Source organism: Eubalaena glacialis, chromosome X (assembly GCF_028564815.1).
Source record: "Eubalaena glacialis isolate mEubGla1 chromosome X, mEubGla1.1.hap2.+ XY, whole genome shotgun sequence".
Lineage (NCBI taxonomy): Eukaryota > Metazoa > Chordata > Mammalia > Artiodactyla > Balaenidae > Eubalaena > Eubalaena glacialis.
In genome coordinates this window covers 100,842,784-100,861,057 of record NC_083736.1, presented here as the reverse complement: position 1 = coordinate 100,861,057, position 18,274 = coordinate 100,842,784, and the positions used below count along the sequence as shown (strand labels likewise).

At 43.8% G+C, this 18,274-nt stretch overlaps 1 protein-coding gene across 1 annotated transcript in view; it reads left to right on the top strand.

The window, feature by feature from the left end:
* Positions 1-18,274, top strand: part of GUCY2F (guanylate cyclase 2F, retinal) — a 92,194-nt gene that overhangs the window by 70,412 nt on the left and 3,508 nt on the right. Inside the window, 6 exon segments of the mRNA XM_061178197.1 lie at positions 2,346-2,494; positions 4,764-4,927; positions 5,727-5,919; positions 9,127-9,301; positions 12,912-13,013; positions 16,154-16,248. Of these exon segments, the coding sequence (XP_061034180.1) occupies positions 2,346-2,494; positions 4,764-4,927; positions 5,727-5,919; positions 9,127-9,301; positions 12,912-13,013; positions 16,154-16,248 (878 nt within the window).

Here is an 18,274-nt window from a genome sequence, read left to right as displayed (position 1 = left end):
AATAAGTTGCTAACATTAGGGGGAAACCAAGTGAAGGATATATAGGCAATTATTGTACTATTTTTACAACTTTTCTGGAAGTCTAAACTTATTTCGAAATAAAAGATTTAAAAAATGCAAAATCAAACCAAATCAAACCTAAAATACTTAGTTGTCTTTTGCCCCACTCGGAGTTTTAGTTCACTCCTCTATTAAAACTCCCCAACATTTCCTCATCACAAGTTAAATGAAGCCCAGTCTCCTCACATGAGGTACAAGGCCCTTCACAATCTGGTCCCTAGCCACCTCTCTAGGCTTATCTTCTGTCACTCCCCATACTCCAGCTAAGCCATGTGACTGGCAGTGCCCTGAAATCACCACAGTCTCTCCCACCTCTGTGCCTCCACACGTGTTGCCCCTACCTTCTCCCCACCTTGCCTCATCCAACTCGTGTCACCTCCACTGGGAAACCTTCTCTGACCTTTTCAGTGTGGGTCAGGTGTCCCCTCTGTGCTCTCCTGTGCATATATCTGCTAGAGCACTTATTTTGCTGGTCATTGTTTATCTTCCCAATTGAACTGTGAGCTCCTCGAGGACATAAATCATGCTGGGCCTAAGCAGAGAGGTGACCTATGTCACTCGTTGGTATTCTGAGAAAGGGACTCCCTCTACCAGAGAGTTGGATGGGGCAGTTGCACTCCAAGGGGTCGACTTCCGTGGAATCTATTGCACTGGGGGCAGGGTGAGAGATGTGATGAAGAAACCATTACTGGTATGGGCCAACCTGGGTTAACAGAGCAGAAGGTGTGGTGTCACAAGGAGCTGAGAAGTCAGAGGCAACAACTGAAATTCTTTCATGGAGGCAAGGGGACACTTATAATGGTATAAAGCAGTACTGTTGGAGTGTTACAGCCAAGGCAGGGGTGGGAAAGGCACACTGGTGGTGCAAGCAAGGTTTGGTTCATGATGAGGATATTAAAGTCAAGGGTGTGGAGAGGGGGCTAGGGATAAGAAATGAGCTGAAGCAACTATACACCAGTAAAAAATTGATAAATAATAAAGCTATTCTGAGAAATGTGGAACATTAAATTTGAAAATGGAAGCTCCAACTTCCATGTGCAGTAAAATCTTTCTTCAACCAAAAAAAAAAAAAAAATAAGCTGAAGAGATAGTCGGGGCTTGGATTTTATCCTGTGGGTAATAAAAATCCATGAAGGGATTTTAAGCAAAAAAGTGACATGGCCAAATCCATGTTTTCAGAATGGTTTGTTGAAGGCGAGGCTGGAAGCAGAGAGACCATGCAAAGTGCTCAGCCCATAGTCTGATACACAGTTAATGTTCCAGTGAAAGTGGGGTTCAAGTACCAGCAGCCAGAAGGATCCCAATGAGGCCCTGAACTATTTACTGGAGTTTTTTTTTTTTAATTTATTTATTTTTGGCTATGTTTGGTCCTCATTGTTGTGCGCAGGTTTTCTCTAGTTGCGGAAAGCGGGGGCTACTCTTCGTTGCGGTGCGCGGGCTTCTCATTGCGGTGGCTTCTCTTGTTGCGGAGCGTGGGCTTTAGGCGTGCGGGCTTCAGTAGTTGTGGCTCGTGGGCTCTAGAGTGCAGGCTCAGTAGTTGTGGAGCACGGGCTTAGTTGCTCCACGGCATGTGGGATCTTCCCAGACCAGGGACCGAACCCATGTGCCCTGTGTTGGCAGGTGGATTCTTAACCACTGCACCACCAGGGAAGTCCCTTTACTGGAGTTCTTAATTCCCTTACCTTAGGGGCCAGGCAGGACCCATAGCCTGGAACTGGGCTGGGCCTGGGCCTTCAGCGGGGGCTAATTGGGTCTACTGTAGGGATTGAGAGGCTTAGATGATTTGGGGGTGGGTGAAAGGAGCCAGATCATTGAAACAATGGATAAACAACAAGGTCCTAATATATAGCACAGGGAACTATATTAAATATCCTGTAATAAACCATAATTAAAAAGAATATGAAAAAGAATATATATATGTATATATATATATATACATATATATATAAACTGAATCATTTTGCCACACACCAGAAATTAACACATTGTAAATCAACTATACTTCAATGAAAACATAAATAATATCTAGCAGAATCAGAATAAAGCTGTGCTTAAATGATACCAATAGCTCAATCGATTAGTTTCTCAGTCCTTCCTCAATTGATTGATGTAGCTTTTGTTCAGATACAATTTATGTTCAGGCCACCTAAGGAGAAAGCAAAAGACATGGCCTTTTTGTAATTTCTCCTGACCAACGCTATTCTTGGCTAAAACTCAATTATCTTTGCCAAATCTTGGTGCTTTCCCCACAGTCTGTAGACCTTTTTCTTCTTGCTTCTGGACAGAAATCATAGACAGACTTAAGAAGCCTCCTCCTGTCTACAGACCAGCGGTTCCTCCTGAGCACGCCCCTCCAGAATGTCTCCAGCTGATGAAGCAGTGCTGGGCTGAGGCTGCAGAACAGCGACCAACTTTCGATGAAATATTTAACCAGGTAAGGACTCCGTGAATCCTAACACTCACAGCCCAGACGCCATCCTGAAACCAGCCTACCTAAAATGAACTCCTTGGGTTCTCATCATACTGTGGAACCTCTTGCAAGAGAAAAAGACATTCGTCTTGGGGAAGAAGCATGGAATCGGCTATTTGAAGGCCTTTGGTGCTGGAGCATCCCCAGCACATCCTCCAAGAGCACAAGGATAGGGTTTTGTGCTCTTTATCTGAACCTCTGTTCCAGACCATCCACAATCCGATCTAACTAACCTTTCAAAGATGGAGTTGAACCACTAGGCACTTGCAAGACAATGGCATTGAGACCATTAGAAGATGGAATAGATGTATCCTGGACTAGATGGGGATCCTCGTAGAGCCCCCTTTGCTTTGGAAATTCCAGAGAACTCTGATGAGTATCCCATTTAAGTGAAGCCAGATTGTTTTTGGAGGGTCAGGGAAAATATGGGGTGTTTGAAACGGTGTTCCAGATGGAAGGAAGTGCAAATGTGGAGTACAGAAGCAGGGGATTCCTTAGGTTTCTAGGGAACGAATTGAGGCAATGGAGTGCACGAAAAGTGATAAGCTCTCTCCTTAAGATACTGAGTTTCTAAAGAGGTTGACGCTTTCCCTAGAGTTGGGGATTAAAAGGGGAAAATGAGGAGCAGACGGAGAGAGCCCTGCTAAGGGAGCCCTGCTAGGGTGTGGTTCCTCTGTTGGAGCATGCTGTTGAGGGATTTGTTCAAACTACAGGATACCGAAGCTCAGGGTGCTCTCTGGGAGTGCTGTGTCAGCTCTGGCGGAGAGGCTTTTGAGCCTGGCTAGGGTACAGCACTGAGATGCTTTGTGAGTGGCAGGTATCTGAGGCGGAAAAAAGAAAGACTTGGACTGAAAGCCTGAGGGGCCCTGAATATGAAGTCATCCGTGTCCCCAGGTAACAATGCCTCCATTAGCCCGGCTGAGTTTTTTGAGGACACTCAAACAGGTATTCAATAGTATGGAAAAGGCAAAGGACCATGAAGGTCAAATTTCTGAAAACTTACCATGAGGCAGGAGAAAAAGCATTTGCCCTGGTGTTGATGCTAGAGATGTTATTTCAGAAGGCAGCAGAGAAGCTGGTGATAGATAGAAGGAGTGCACATCATACGACCTTCAAACAAGATTGCTTGGAGCTGCCCTCACTGAAATGCTTCAGTGGAAGTTTGGACTGTCTGAAAGACAAGGGTAGCCTCCCAACTCCCTGCAGCTAATAAAACTGAAATGGGAAGAGGAAGAGAGGGAGGCTCCCTGGGTTAGGCAATAGGGGGAGCCCAAAGCATCTGAGCTGGCTACTGAGATTACCTGTAGGACCTTGGTGGACACGTAGATGTGGACCAGGCTCAGAAGGAAACTCCTAGTGTTAGCCTTGGGGCATTGAGTGCTACAAAGAGCACGTGTGGCTCAGCTGTATAAAAGGGTTCATTGGGACAGATTCCTAGGCATCTGCTGAGCAAAATTACCACCAGTCTTCCCTTGTTGTCAACCCAGCATTTTGCATGCTGAATACAGCAATAAGGAGGGGTTACCCCTCGTGATTCCAACGCTATGCCAAGCTCCTTGTCTCTGTAAATGAACAGGGTCCCAGGAGGGCTTATTGAAAATCTGTGGCATGCAGCCACCTCTAAAGGACCAGGGGCAAGACCAGTTGAATTTTTACATGACCCTGACTGACATGAAGGCCAAGTGCTAGGAGACACCATTATTCTTGGACCCCATGGTAAGAAATAGGGGTAGATCTTACCATGTCTATCTTGGGTCATATTTAAGAGGTCAAAGAACCTCCCACTGTCCAAGAACTGGCAACATGGTAGCATTAGAAGATAAGGATGATTTTATAGGTTGATGATGTAGAAGAGTAAAAGAGCACTCCCTGCCCTCTTCCCCTGACCCCACTCACAACTGGCCTGAGCTCAAGACCAAATCCTGCTGCCTTTGAAGTGGCTAACTATTCATGTGCTAGCATCTCAGAACTGAAGGATCCTGCCTGGAGAGCACCTTTGCTTAGACTTGAAAGAACCAGAAGGGTAGGGGAAGAACTACTCAGGGAAAAAGAGCCCTGTGAGTGGGCCAGGGTGACAATAAAGGTGGGTAGTGACTTTTCCTATTTATACTTGGGTTCACCTCTCCTGCCTTTTCATTTTAGAGGAAGGGATTTATGATAAGGGGGTCCTGTTCCATCATCTCTAAGTTTAAGAAGTAAGAATTCCCTGGCTCCTCTTTCTGTTTACTTCCAGTTTAAAACTTTCAATAAAGGGAAGAAGACTAATATTATTGACTCTATGCTTCGGATGCTGGAGCAATATTCTAGCAACCTGGAAGATTTGATCCGGGAGCGGACTGAAGAGCTGGAAATTGAAAAACAGAAAACGGAAAAGCTTCTAACACAGATGCTACCACCGTATGTGTGAACACCTGAGGAGTGTGAATGCTTGTAACAATGTGTTCTATTAAAAATAGAAAAAAATTACCCATCAACTAACTGCTCCCTCCCCCTGTCCTGTACACTCTCTACTCCCAGTAGGTTTGAGTCACACCTTCAAATCAAAGAAGAATTGGAAAGCCAAGGGAGCAGAGCACACTTCCTAATTTTCCACTGCTTGTGGGTCATGCTAGTCATTTAAGTTTTTGATGCCTCAGTTTTTCTATGTGTCACTTCATGACTTTGCCTGGAAGTTGACCAATTAAAAGGAGGCAGTTTTTTTAGCTCCTAGAGGAAAGTAGCAGGGTTGTTTTTCTACGCTTTTCCTTCCTTAGGTGAAAGCCTTATGTGTTGCTACAATTTCCAAAATTTCCAAGGCACCTTATCATGTTGTAACATGATCTTCTAGGAGATAATTGGGGAAGCTAGTCTCATGCAAAGGCAGCTGCCTGGGAACATTTCCCCCTCAGGTGGGGTAGAGTTGTGGGGGAGGGGAACTGAGGAAGGATAGAGAGTTGAAAAGAACTCCACAAAGGTACAGATCAGGGCTCTCTGCTCAATGCTGCATTCCAGCACCTGGCACAGTGCCTGGCACATTGTAAGCACTCAATATCTATTTGTAAAATAAATGAAAGAATGAGTGTTTGCATCCAGGTGACATTTTCTTCCTTATCACTTACTTGGTAGTGATTTTTGGAGAACTTGTGTTCTAGCAGATGTTTTGTGTGGCCTGGAGGGAGACCTGTGTCCTCTGAGGAATAGCTGTGTCTGTTTTCAGATCAGTTGCTGAATCCCTCAAAAAGGGCTGCACGGTTGAACCTGAGGGCTTTGACTTGGTCACCTTGTACTTCAGCGACATTGTGGGCTTCACCACCATCTCAGCCATGAGTGAGCCCATCGAGGTGGTGGATCTTCTCAATGACCTGTACACACTCTTTGATGCCATCATTGGCAGTCATGATGTCTACAAGGTACGTTACTTAGGAGAGCAATATATTCCAGAGAGAAATTTTGATATGAGGCTCACCTATGTGTACTCCAAAATGGAAGGAAGGATGCAATTGTATTGAATGCTGTTATTTAGGAATTAAAATGTAAATAGTACACTACTTCCATTGGTCTCCCATTGGAAATGAAGGCCAAATAGAATGCATAGAATTTCACACTTTCCAAAACAACAATCTCAACCCGGCAAGAGATTGCCAGTCAGATTTCTTTTGAGCTATTTTCTAGAACTGGGACTAAGAAGAGGTTGGGGCCAAAAAGCATTATTGCACTTCAGTTTCCAAGTACCCACAGTGCAGACACGGAAGGGGATACAGAAAGTACTGGTGTCTGGCCCATAGTTGATGACTATGACAGAGTTCATCCTGGTAAAGTTTGTGTACATCTAATACATGCTGTTAAAACTTGGTTTCCTCCTTTAGGTACCGTTTTTATACAGGAGGGAACTCTGGCATTATACATGTCAAAGAGCTATTGGACCTGAGGCTCTCTGGGATTGCTATAGGGTAACCTAAAGCCCACCTAGTGGTCTGAGGTCTTGGGAAGTGATTAATTGTGAGGTTGCAACCCACTGCTTCCACTTCCCCCCACCCCTCCAGCCTGTCAATTTCCACTCTTCCTTTCAAAGGTTGCAGAAGATGAGTACAGAACAGATGACTACATTCACTCATTTCAGTGCCATGCTTCTTTACCCTTGATTGTATGTGTCGTCCTGTCTCTAGGCAGAAAATGACTAAAAATCTCATAGCTACATAGGAACATTTCCACGTCTGCAACATGGTTACTTGTTTTATTGATGGAGAAAGATGCCCCAGGCATCCCACACTTTAGACAGCTCCTCTGTCCCAGGAACCCAGGTAGAGCTGGAGAATGAGTAGCTCCATTCATTGGATCCTTCACAGTAGTCTGAAATGTTCCAACTCTCAAATCACACACAGGGCAGTGTGTTTATCTCAGATTAGACAGGGCCCTTTCAGGTCAAGTAGAGAGCCTCGGGGCTAGGCCAAGCTGCCTAAATAGGGCTCAGAAACAGACATCATACCTGTCAATCAGCAGGAGCTGCAAACTAATCAAGAAGCACACATGGAAACCACGGTGGAGGAAAAATCCATGGAATCAGACTACCTGTCTTAACTTGTTGAACTCAAGCAGCCTGAAGAGAAAAACAAATCACTGAAAGCTAATTCAGTTGAAACTAAAATCAAAGATGACTCGGCGTGGGCAGTAACACAGCCACTGGTTTAATCAGTCCAACTGATACTGTTCAGACAATTGTTGGGGGTCTTGGGAATGAGGTTGTTAGGTATTTTGATACTTCACGGCTGCAGTAAGAAGCTAGTGGGCTGTTTTCAGGACAGGGTAGGGCTATATAAATCCAAAAATGGAATCTAAGTTTTCAGTCATTTTTAATAAAAACAACACAGTGCAAAGGAAATAAAAATTGAACCAGCAGCGAGTTACCAAAACCGTTTGTGTTTTCATTTTCCTTACCTGTAAAATTGGAATCACCTCCCCTGGCACTTGATAATCTGAAATGGAAGTAAGAAGGCTGCTGCAAAATTATGAAGTTAGTGATTGGTTTTCAGTTTCAGTTCTCCTACTACCACTCCATCTCAACCAGACCCCTTTCTATACCTCCTCTTCCCTTTCTGTGTCCTTATGCTGGTTTATACAACCCACAGTTCCCCACAGCAGTCTCACACCAAGGCCAAGCAGTGCCCGTGCTCCGTGCCTTTCTAACTTTCCCATCCATATTCCTGGGGGCTCCTGGATGACCGACTCATTAAAGCTGAAGTGTCAACCACCAGTCAATGATAATGGCCAGCCAGTGAGTTTCTCCCTCCCATATAGTATTTGCATTGTACTGTTGCCTTCCTCTGTGCAGGCAGGCATGCTTATCTGAGAGCAGGGATCCTTTTCTCAAATTGCACCAGGTATAGGAGGCCCTGAATGGAAGCATCCTGAGGTACAAAGTACCATAGGTGCAAAGGATCACTGTTATTGGCTACATAGGAAGTCATGATGAGGGGCCTATTGCCAATTACGAAATTTTCTCTGGAGCTGAGTCATAGGCACAATCCTATGACTTGTTTCAAGACACGTCAGTTTGACGATGATGATGTGGTGATAATGATGGCGGTGGTGCTAATGGCTTGCACTTATTATCCACCAGACAGGTTTTAAGTGCTTTGACATATATTATTTAGTACTTAGAAAATTCTAGGAGGTAGGTGCTGTCATTATCCCTATTTTACAGGTAAGGATACTGAAGCACAGAGAGGTTAAATTACGTGACTAAAGCCACACAGTTTGTAAATGGTGCATCTGGAGTTCTAAACGAGGCTATATGACTTCAGAATTTCATGCTCTTAACTATGGCACTCTGTGAGTTCAGTTCTTTAGGAGAACATAGATTTTAACTGGATCCAGACTTGTACTAGCAGAGTCTGACAGGCACATTTCATAGAAGTCCCCTCAGCTTACTTATCTTTTGGATTTACTTGAAAAGTTTCACCTTACTAATCACCTAAAAGAGTGAGTACACTTCTGTGGGGAAGACGAGGAGCACAGATTCATTCGCCTTTATTTACAGGTGTCCAGCTCTAACTGCCCCTGCAAAGCAGTTGAGGGCTAGTATTGCTGCTTCTTTGAGAAGTAGCACTAGGACAGGAGGAGGGAGCTGGTGGGAAAAGACTGAGTTCTCACACGCAAGGAGACTGCAAAACTAACTCCATCATATTAGCGAGGCAAAGCAGAAGGAACAGAATCTTTCACCTCCTTCTTTTCCTTTTCCCTATACTTTCCTTAAGGCTGTTCTAGCTTATTGACCCGAAATCATCTAGAGAAATGCTTGCTGGGAAAGCACCTTCTCCTAGGGTGAATTATTTGGAGCCTGATAATTCTCTAGGGTCAGACAGGAACCTGAGAAGTAGCTGCAGAATCTACAGGTATGGGACCGAGACATCAGTATTTTTTTAAGTGACGCTCCTTAAGTGATTCTAATGTACAGGCAGGCCTGTGAAGCACAGCCTCTCTCTGGCTTTCTCACTTTACAAGAAGAACACTTGGCCTCCATCATACCCTTTAAGCTCTGTGAAAACACACACACACACACACACACTCACACACACACACGTTATTTACTTGCTAATTCTATTTCCCCTGATTTCCAGGTAGAGACCATTGGAGATGCTTACATGGTGGCCTCAGGCCTCCCAAAGAGGAATGGCATGAGGCATGCAGCCGAGATTGCAAACATGTCCCTAGATATCCTCAGCTCCGTGGGTACCTTCAAGATGCGGCACATGCCAGAGGTGCCAGTCCGGATTCGAATAGGCCTGCACTCAGGTAACAACCAGCAGCTAAAGCAAGAGAAGACATTCCCATGCACCTCAAGGGAAGGCTAGAAACGGGAGGAAGAGGGTAGCTCTCCCCTGATTATTGGCAGCTGGATTATCCAGGTGTCTAGTGCTACATCATTCCTTTATGTCTCCCCAAGTTTACTCTCTTCCCAGCACCTGCCCTACCCCAGTGGGCAGCAGCCCTTGTTCTAGGTACCAAACCCTTCCAGTCTACCTTTCTTGTTAGAGCCAACAGTTCCATGTTTGACTATGATACAAGACCAACCTGCACATGTGGTATTTAGGATAATTCTTTTAATTCGTTAAAATCTCAACTCCTGGAGTATGTTTCTCCCACACGCCTCTTCACTTGCTTGAACGTCTTCAGGACTCCCCTTCATTGTACCCTTTCCACCTATCTTCACATTCACAGGTATCTTCACAGGTCTCTCACCTACTAGCTTCTTGCTCCCCTCTTTACTCCCCTCCTCTTTATCTTTGCTTTGTTCTTCTAGGTTCCTTTTCTTCTCCCATCATTTTCCTCCCTTTCCTACCAAATTTTGTAGAAGAATGATTGACATTTATCATGCCATTTCTTCACTATCCATTGCCTCTTTAGCCCCTTTGCAATCTGGCTTTAGCCCTCACCACTTTTCCCAGTCCTAGTCTGCCCTTATCCCTGCAGCATTTGATATTCTTGACGATTCTCCCTCAATTGGCTTTTATGACCTGCTCGTCACTCTCTGAATTCTTCTTCTCCATTTCATTTACTGGCTCTCTTAGCAATCCCTGTTCTCTAACTGCTCCCACATTTTCTGCAAAGTTCTGAGCTGTGATCTCCTTGCTCTCTGTATGTCCTGACCTCGAATTCATTTCTCAACCCACTCCAACCTGGCTTCCATTTCTACCATTGTCTGATAATCTCTTCTGTCTTTATCTGTCCCTTAAATATTGATATGCCTCAGGGTTCTGTCTTTCATCCACTGTTTCTCTCCCCTTATATGCTCTTCTGCATCATCTCATCCATGTCTATGGTTTAACTACCACTTGTGTGTTGATGACTTCCAACTCTACAACTTCAGCACCGGTCTTCTCCCTTAAGCTTCAGCCCTATATGTCAGACTTGCTACTGACATTTCCACTTGAATGTTCCACACAGACCTCAGACTCAACAGACCCAAAACAGAATGATTTTCTTCCCGCATAAACAGCTTCCTCTTCCTGTACTTATTTTCTATTTCAGTTGGTGTCACCACCATTCACCTAGTTATTCCAGTCTTAAACGTTTTACCTTTTCAGTATTTCTTTTTTTTTTTTTAATTAATTAATTAATTTATTTATTTTTGGCTGTGTTGGGTCTTTGTTTCTGTGCGAGGGCTTTCTCTAGTTGTGGCAAGTGGGGGCCACTCTTCATCGCGGTGCGCAGGCCTCTCACTATCGCGGCCTCTCTTGGGAGCACAGGCTCCAGATGTGCAGGCTCAGTAGTTGTGGCTCACGGGCCTAGTTGCTCCGTGGCATGTGGGATCTTCCCAGACCAGGGCTCGAACCCATGTCCCCTGCATTAGCAGGCAGATTCTCAACCACTGCGCCACCAGGGAAGCCCCTTTACAGTATTTCTTGATTCTGTCTTTCTCTTCTTGACTCTCACTACTTAAGTCTAGGCCACCAGCATCTCTTGCCTGGATCACTGCAATAGCATCTTCTTGCTTCCATTCTTGCTTCTTTCTATACATCCTTCTCATGGTCATCACCATATCTGTGTTTGCTTGCCTGTCCTTCCATTAGACTGTAAGCTCCTTGATGGCAGGAACCAGATCTTACTCATTTTTGTATCCTGAATGCATAGCACATAGCAGGTTTTCAGTATTTTTCTTTTAAAGAAAAGCCTTCCTCTCCCATTTGTGCTTCAGTTTCACATCAACAACCCCCCTCAGCACATCTCTTCTTGGATGATTCACCATTACTTCAAATTCTGCATATCTAAAGCTTCAAGTCATCTTTTCCCACAAACCAGTGTAAGCTCGTAAGCCCATGCCAATTTCCTCATGGTTGTCAATCAGACAGTCAACACATCTCCTTTGATAATGTCTCTCTTTTATCACTCCTTTTTGCCCTCCGTCCATCATCACCTCCTTTCCAGTACTTACAACCTTGTGCTTGAATTACTGCTATTACACTTAACGGTTTTCCCTGGTTTTACTTTCTCCCCTTTCGACGCGTTCTATACACTGACTTGAGAAAAAAAAAAAGAAAAAGGATTTTCATCATGTAATTCCCTGCTCAAAATTCTCTAATGATTCAAGGTCCGCCATCTTGTACAACCCAATAGCCAACCTTGTCTCTAGTTTCTCCTTAGGCACCTGAACTAAGCAGACTGCTTTCTCTAAGAGCTTCCCAAAATTCCATGCTCAGTCCCAACCACAAACCTTTGATTTATGTCCCTTTTCTCCTACTCAAATCCTACCCCCCATGAAGATCCAAATCAAATCTTACCTTCTCCATTGGGCCATTTCTGACTGAACCAGGTCTTAATAAGCAACCCCTCCCCCATTTTCTAAACTATTAGAGCACTTCTGCCTGTGCCATTTATCTTGCCTCAGCCATACATTGTCTTGGGTTTTTGCTTAATTGCTTCCAGTTTGGTAGTCTCTTCTCTTCAATTAGATTATAAACTCCTGGAGAACTGAGACCATGTGCTACACTTTTTATTCCCCTTGGTGCCTAGCTCAGGGCTTAATGAATGCTTCTTAATGGGTGAGAAATGAATTAAAATGAGAAACATAACTTTATTTACTTTTATTTACTTTTATTCTTAAAAATTAATGTTCAGAAAGAACTTTTTGAAGCAAAAACACTTAATTATTTTCTCTAATTCAGGAAACAGCAAAAAGATAATGCTGACCACTTTTCACATAGAAACAGAACAGAGACCAGAAAGGTGAAGGTGGAGAAATGTCTAGATCATCTTGAACTAGGTTTTCAGTATGGTTGCTGAGATTTTTTTCAAGTAATGTTCACTGTCTGAACACTTAACATGATCGTATTAAAATGTAAGAACAAAAACCATTCTAAGGGCAAATAGAAAGTATTCTCAGATTATCTTTATATACTACTCTTCCATGCCCCTAACACAAATGATTGAATGTCAACTCTACTTCTTTTCAGATTTTCCAACTGTCTTAGCAATAATTCTCTTTATAGACACAATTTGGGAGACAGCCCTATGAGATCCCTCCTTCCAACCCTAAGGCACAAGAAAGAGTCACATTTTTTCCCTTGCAACAAACATGTTTGGATCCTGAATCCCTGCCCAGGCTTTTCTGATTGGGTTTAATGCTTATTTGTCCCTGTTGACAGATATAAGCATCTTGGGTGTAACTGTTACTTGGAACAAAGGTATAAATCAGAAGGGTAATCATTTCTTCATTGTTATAAATTTGCTTTCTGGTAGGGCAAAGAGTTCATTACTCACTGTAAGACTTCCTTCAGATGCCCAGAGCTATTTAGTGGCAACTTTATTCTTTTATGCAGCTGCATTCCTTCCCTTGGCAGTGTTCCTCTATTAGCATTGGATGCATACCTGTTGACTATACTCCCAGTTGCCTGCTACTCTACAGGGCCGGTTGCTGCTGGAGTGGTGGGCCTCACCATGCCCAGATGATACTGCTTATTTGGAGACACTGTGAACACAGCTTCTCGGATGGAATCAACAGGGTTACGTGAGTACTTCTAGAGGGATGGATGGGATGGTAACCTCCTGTTAGTGACAAAGTGATTCTTCCTCAAGAGAGGGGAAAGAGGGACTTCCCTGGTGGTCCAGTGATTAAGACTCCGCGCTCCCAATGCAGGGGGCCCGGGTTCGATCCCTGGTCAGGGAACTAGATCCCACATGCCGCAACTAAAGATCCCACGTGCCGCAACTAAAAACCGCCCAAGCCACAACTAAGACCCGGCACAGCCAAATAAAATAAATAAATAAATAAATATTTTCTTAAAAAAGAGAGGGGAAAGAGAGCAGAGAGATGTTTTAATGTTTCAAAGAAAAATCAAAGATAACTTGAGAAGATGAAGATTTAACACACATTATTTTGGTCTCTAATGGCAAACCAGCAGGGGGTGATGTTGGATTGAACATGATGTTGTTCTAGACGTGAAGCTGTAGCTAGGTGACGCTGAAACAGCCAGACAATTTGATCAAAACAACTCAAAAAAATCCTTTGGGTAAAGGAACAAATTGGCCAACCCGGTGGGTTTGGGAGCGTCATATTGAAAAAGGAAATAGGTAAGGGACTGACATTTTTCAGTTTTTCAGCTAGTTTGTGGAGACACACCCAGAGCCAGCTGTCTCCCAGCCAGCTGCTGTTTGCTGCTCTAGTCCTCTTTTTGAACTCGTTACGACCCCAGGAGTCCTGGCTTCATCAAATAGCGCCCTCAAGTTTAGCTAGCAATAATCCCTCAATCTGAGGAGCTTGGAATTCTGAAATAATTAATTTCAACTTGCCTGTATATAAAACTCTTAGCTTCTACCAAAACAGGCATGGTATCAAAGATACCATTTCTCCCTACCTCTTTGAGAAGAAAACTGTACAAACCATTATGTCATTTGTGCGCTGCTGGCAACTCTTCCTTGGTTATTTCCTGCTACTATTAAGGCAATGTCAGAATCAAAATGTGCTTTACCTATATTATGGTTGAGCAAAGCGATTCGTTCAAGCTAGTATAAAAAAAGCATCAAGAACCACAATAGATTCTATATATAGTTTTCATGGATTTTACATTTTAAAAAAAACACTTAAGCCCTTAGCAGCGCTGGCTCTGGCAGCTACTAAGCAAGACAAGCTCTTCCCAAACGTCAGCAGTATACGTAAACAAGTCCCTGATGATGGTGGCCTATATCACAGTAGGTGGTGCCCTGTCTGACCCCCTCCTCATCACTCATGTGTGGAAACAGCCTTGCACAATGGGTCCAGTCTTAGTCAATCTAGCCTGTGCAGCCATGATTAAGGAGGCAGCATGGAACTTAGAAGCTGTTGTCAGAATAAATTTTCTGACATCTGGGAAAGTCTTCGAACTCCACAGATATGGCAGAGGCCATGGAAGGAGTCATCCAGGAACTGCTGCACGCATATAACTTTGCTCTGGAAGTGCAATCCTAGATGAAGTGAAATTGATCATGGAAACGCAATGCAGATTTGGCACAGTACTCTGGACTGATGTAAGCTTGTAGAACACTGAAGTCATATTCTGGTCTTCACCAGGGAAACTCACTCCACACATTTCACGTGGGAAATACAGAGTTGAGAGCAGAAAGTGAATTTTCGGATTCAGGCAGCACCTTGTCCAGTGATCAGCTAGGAAGGAGAAAATGGAGTGAATCATGCACAGCAGTGTATATTAAGCACTGACTATGCAAGGAAGGCATTGTGAGGGATACAAAGAAGCATACATATGTGGTCTCTGCACTACAGGAACTGGTTAGAGAGCTTTTCTGGAAGCTAATGACTGTGACTGAAATACGACATTAAGCGCCACTCCTGAGTGAAGATCTGTAAAGAGGTAGACTAACTTCATGTTGGATGTGAGACTAGGACGTGTCATAGGTCTATTTTTTAAAAAAATCAATTTCATCAATACCTCCTCTATGCTCAGTTGAATCTACTGATTCTGGAGTGGAAGTGACTAGTAACCCAGCCCTGGAGTGATCTTCCTTGCCACACAACTGGACGGTGGTTGGAATGAGCCATCTCTCTGTATTGAGCTGTGCGTTCCCCATCAGTAGGATTATTCTACTGAAATGTTCCCTCATAACAAGATGCTAGTGGAATGTCACACATAGGGCTGGCTAGGGACACACCAGGTGAATTTTAAGGATGGGACAAGCTTTTTGGAGCAGAGGTTTTGGGTGACCATGAGGTAGTGAGGAAGATACAAACAATACTGAGCTGTCAAGAGGAGGAAAGTCATTGTAGAACACAGCAGAAATTTCTTGCAGTTCTTTTCAGCCATGACTTGCTACACAGATTCTAAAAGAATTACTTTCTCAAGTGTGTGTGAGACTGTCTTGGACTTTTATTGAACACAACTTGAACAAGGTCTTACTTCATAGGATGACAGTTTTCAGGACAGCTAAGGATCCTACCTCAGTTAAATGATTGTTCTTCACCAAAGAATTACACTTAATTTCTAAAAAGAAGTTTTAGTCATAGTTCCTCATATAAAGCTCTCATCCCAAGTTGGGATTATTAGTTGTAAAATAATCCATTCATGTGTGTACACAGCTAGAGGCACCCACCCAAAGGACAGCTATAGATGTAGTCACCACAGAATGTCGGCAGAGGTCTTGGGACATTTCTCACTGATGTTTTATTTTAAGTTCAGCAATATTGAAAGACAGTTGGATGGATGTATATGGAAGAGACACCCTTTTGCCTCTTAAGTAGGATGTGCAAACCTTGGGGGTTCAGTCCCGGCAGCAGCCTGTGAGAGTGGCTGCTGAAGCTTAACTTCCCTCAGAGGAGGTCACGCTTCAGCTGAGAGCAAAGTAGTGGTTGCTTTTTTCTTCATCTCAAACCTCAAGTTGAATGAACACCTTTCTATTCATGGTCTTTCATCTGAGATAGTGTCTAGGAGGCTGATAAGTGCTACAGCTAATGTTTTATTTGGTGTTTGGCCTGGTGAGGAAGGCCATCCATCTCCCTCCCCTCCTCCTGTGAAACTCTAACTAAAGCTCTCTCTCTCTCTCTCAGGGACTTTGTTTAGGGTCTAGTTCATTTAGAAGTGGGGGCATTTATTACATTAATATTTTTCTCACTGATTTTACCTGAAAAGATCCAAAGTCATGCCTCTCTTGCTTTTACAGCTTATCGCATTCACGTCAGTCACAGCACGGTGACAATTCTTCGAACCCTGAGTGAAGGCTATGAAGTGGAGCTTCGAGGAAGGACAGAGCTCAAGGTATAATGTCCTTTTGTTTTTTGAGTCAAACCACTTGGACATACCTGCTCCTGGAGAGGTCATGGTCTGCTGAAAGAGTTTACCTGGGTGTCTGACTATAATTTGGGCAGAATTTCCAGCTCCATTTCTGGTTCCCAAAAGATTGTTCCTTTTTGCCTCACTTTTCATTCCTTTAAAATATGGCTACAGTGAGAAGGATCGTTAAAATCCCTCTGCATTTTTCTGACTAGGAGTTGCATTTTTCTCTCTTAAAAAATTGCCCAGAATTTGGCATTTCAGTGAGCGGCACTATTATTTACATTTTCTAACTTCCATTTCATTTAGTATGTGGCAGTGCTACAGTATTGGGGAGTTTGGGTTTTCTATCCATCTGCTTGGTGGCTCTCCTTTCTGATTTTTCATCCACAACACTGACCCCCTGTTTACAGAGAGGCTTTATGTCTTTCCTCAAGGACCAGTCAGTTCTGATGAAAGACAAACATTTTATAGTGCCTTTTCTCTGTTAAGACTATCACTCGATCTGGGATTCAGGATTATAGTAATATTCCTTTTTCTTTTTTCACCATTTCCACTGGATTCTTTTCATCTTCCTCTGGGTACCCCAGGGCCCCTGGTTGTCCCAACTGTAAGAGACTCTAGAGATTTGATAATTTAACTCCATTTTCAGATGAAGAGCCAAGGCCAAGTAATTTGCCAAGGTGAAGTAATTTGATCAGGGTCATATAGTCAGTTGATAGCAGAGTCAAGCCATAACCCAGGAAGCCTGACTTCCCATTCAGTAGTCTTTCTATGATACCATTGTCCATGAAAATTATTTCCTCAGTGATTATTCTTGGGCAAAGCAAAATCCGGGCACTGAATGATGCACAATTTGTTTCTGTCATTTGCATGCCTACCCCAAATAGTGGTAATTTACATATAAAAGGATTTCAGAAGTCAAAGATTAGAAGGCCTGGTTCTAGTTGATCAATTAATTCCCTTTATGGCTAGTCCTAGTTTGTCCCTTCCAATAGATCCTTAATATCTTCTAGCAGGGGAGATGGGTCACTTATTAGGGGACAGAGGTTTCTTTCCCACCTCTGCAGAGAACGCAAAGATAGGATGTGGGTGACGATATTACTTAGGCAATGAATCAAATCACCCAAGGCGTTTGTGATCCCTCTATATATTTGGTCATTTCTCAGCAGAAGAGGACAAAGGTGGCTTGGTTTCCTGAAGCACTTACCTGCCTGTATTATTAGACACAGATTCCCTCATTTAAGAGAGAATTTAAGAGCTGAAGAGGTGCCACTTTTGAAACTGAAAAGGAAAAATACACCCCCATCCCCATGGTTTTTATTACCCCCCAAATACCAGTCAGGAGCAATCACATCTTTGGGTGGTTCACATACAAAAGCAGGACTACTTCAAAAGGGCCCTTTGCAACTTCACAGTTTCCCCTACCCCAGGGAATTTGGGGGAAGAGGCTGGGAGAGGCTTCCCCTAAGGCCATGTCAGGCCTTGGTTATTGGGGTGGCAGGGGCCTCCTGAGGAAGAGAGATTGAGAGGGAGATACTGAGAGAGAAGAACAGAGGGTGCCCCAGGGGAAAGGAAGGGCCAATGAAAAGAAGGATAAGGATAGGAAGTAAGACCCACAGAAAGGAAGGGAGAGGAGGGGAGATCTTTTCTGTCTCTGTACCTCTACCTCCCCGCCAGAGGCAGGTGTTGGCTATTACCTAGTAGGGACTTGGGGACAGAAGATTCCTTGTCCCTTGAGGGCATGCAATATATCCCCAATAAGACCACATCACCAGCACACTTTAGAAATTCTGATTCAACATTTCCATCACCCCCCGCCCCCCCCCTCCCCCATCCAAACTGTGCTGCTGGAAAGCAAGAATCGCTCTAGTGCCTGGGTCAGAAGGACTACATTTGATGGCCAGCCAGGTGTGATTTCAAAGCTGATGGCCAAAAACATCCTCTCCTTCCAGCTGGCTGAGGCTTAAAATTCCTCCATCAGAGCCTCTTCTCTTCAGCTCAAGGCTTG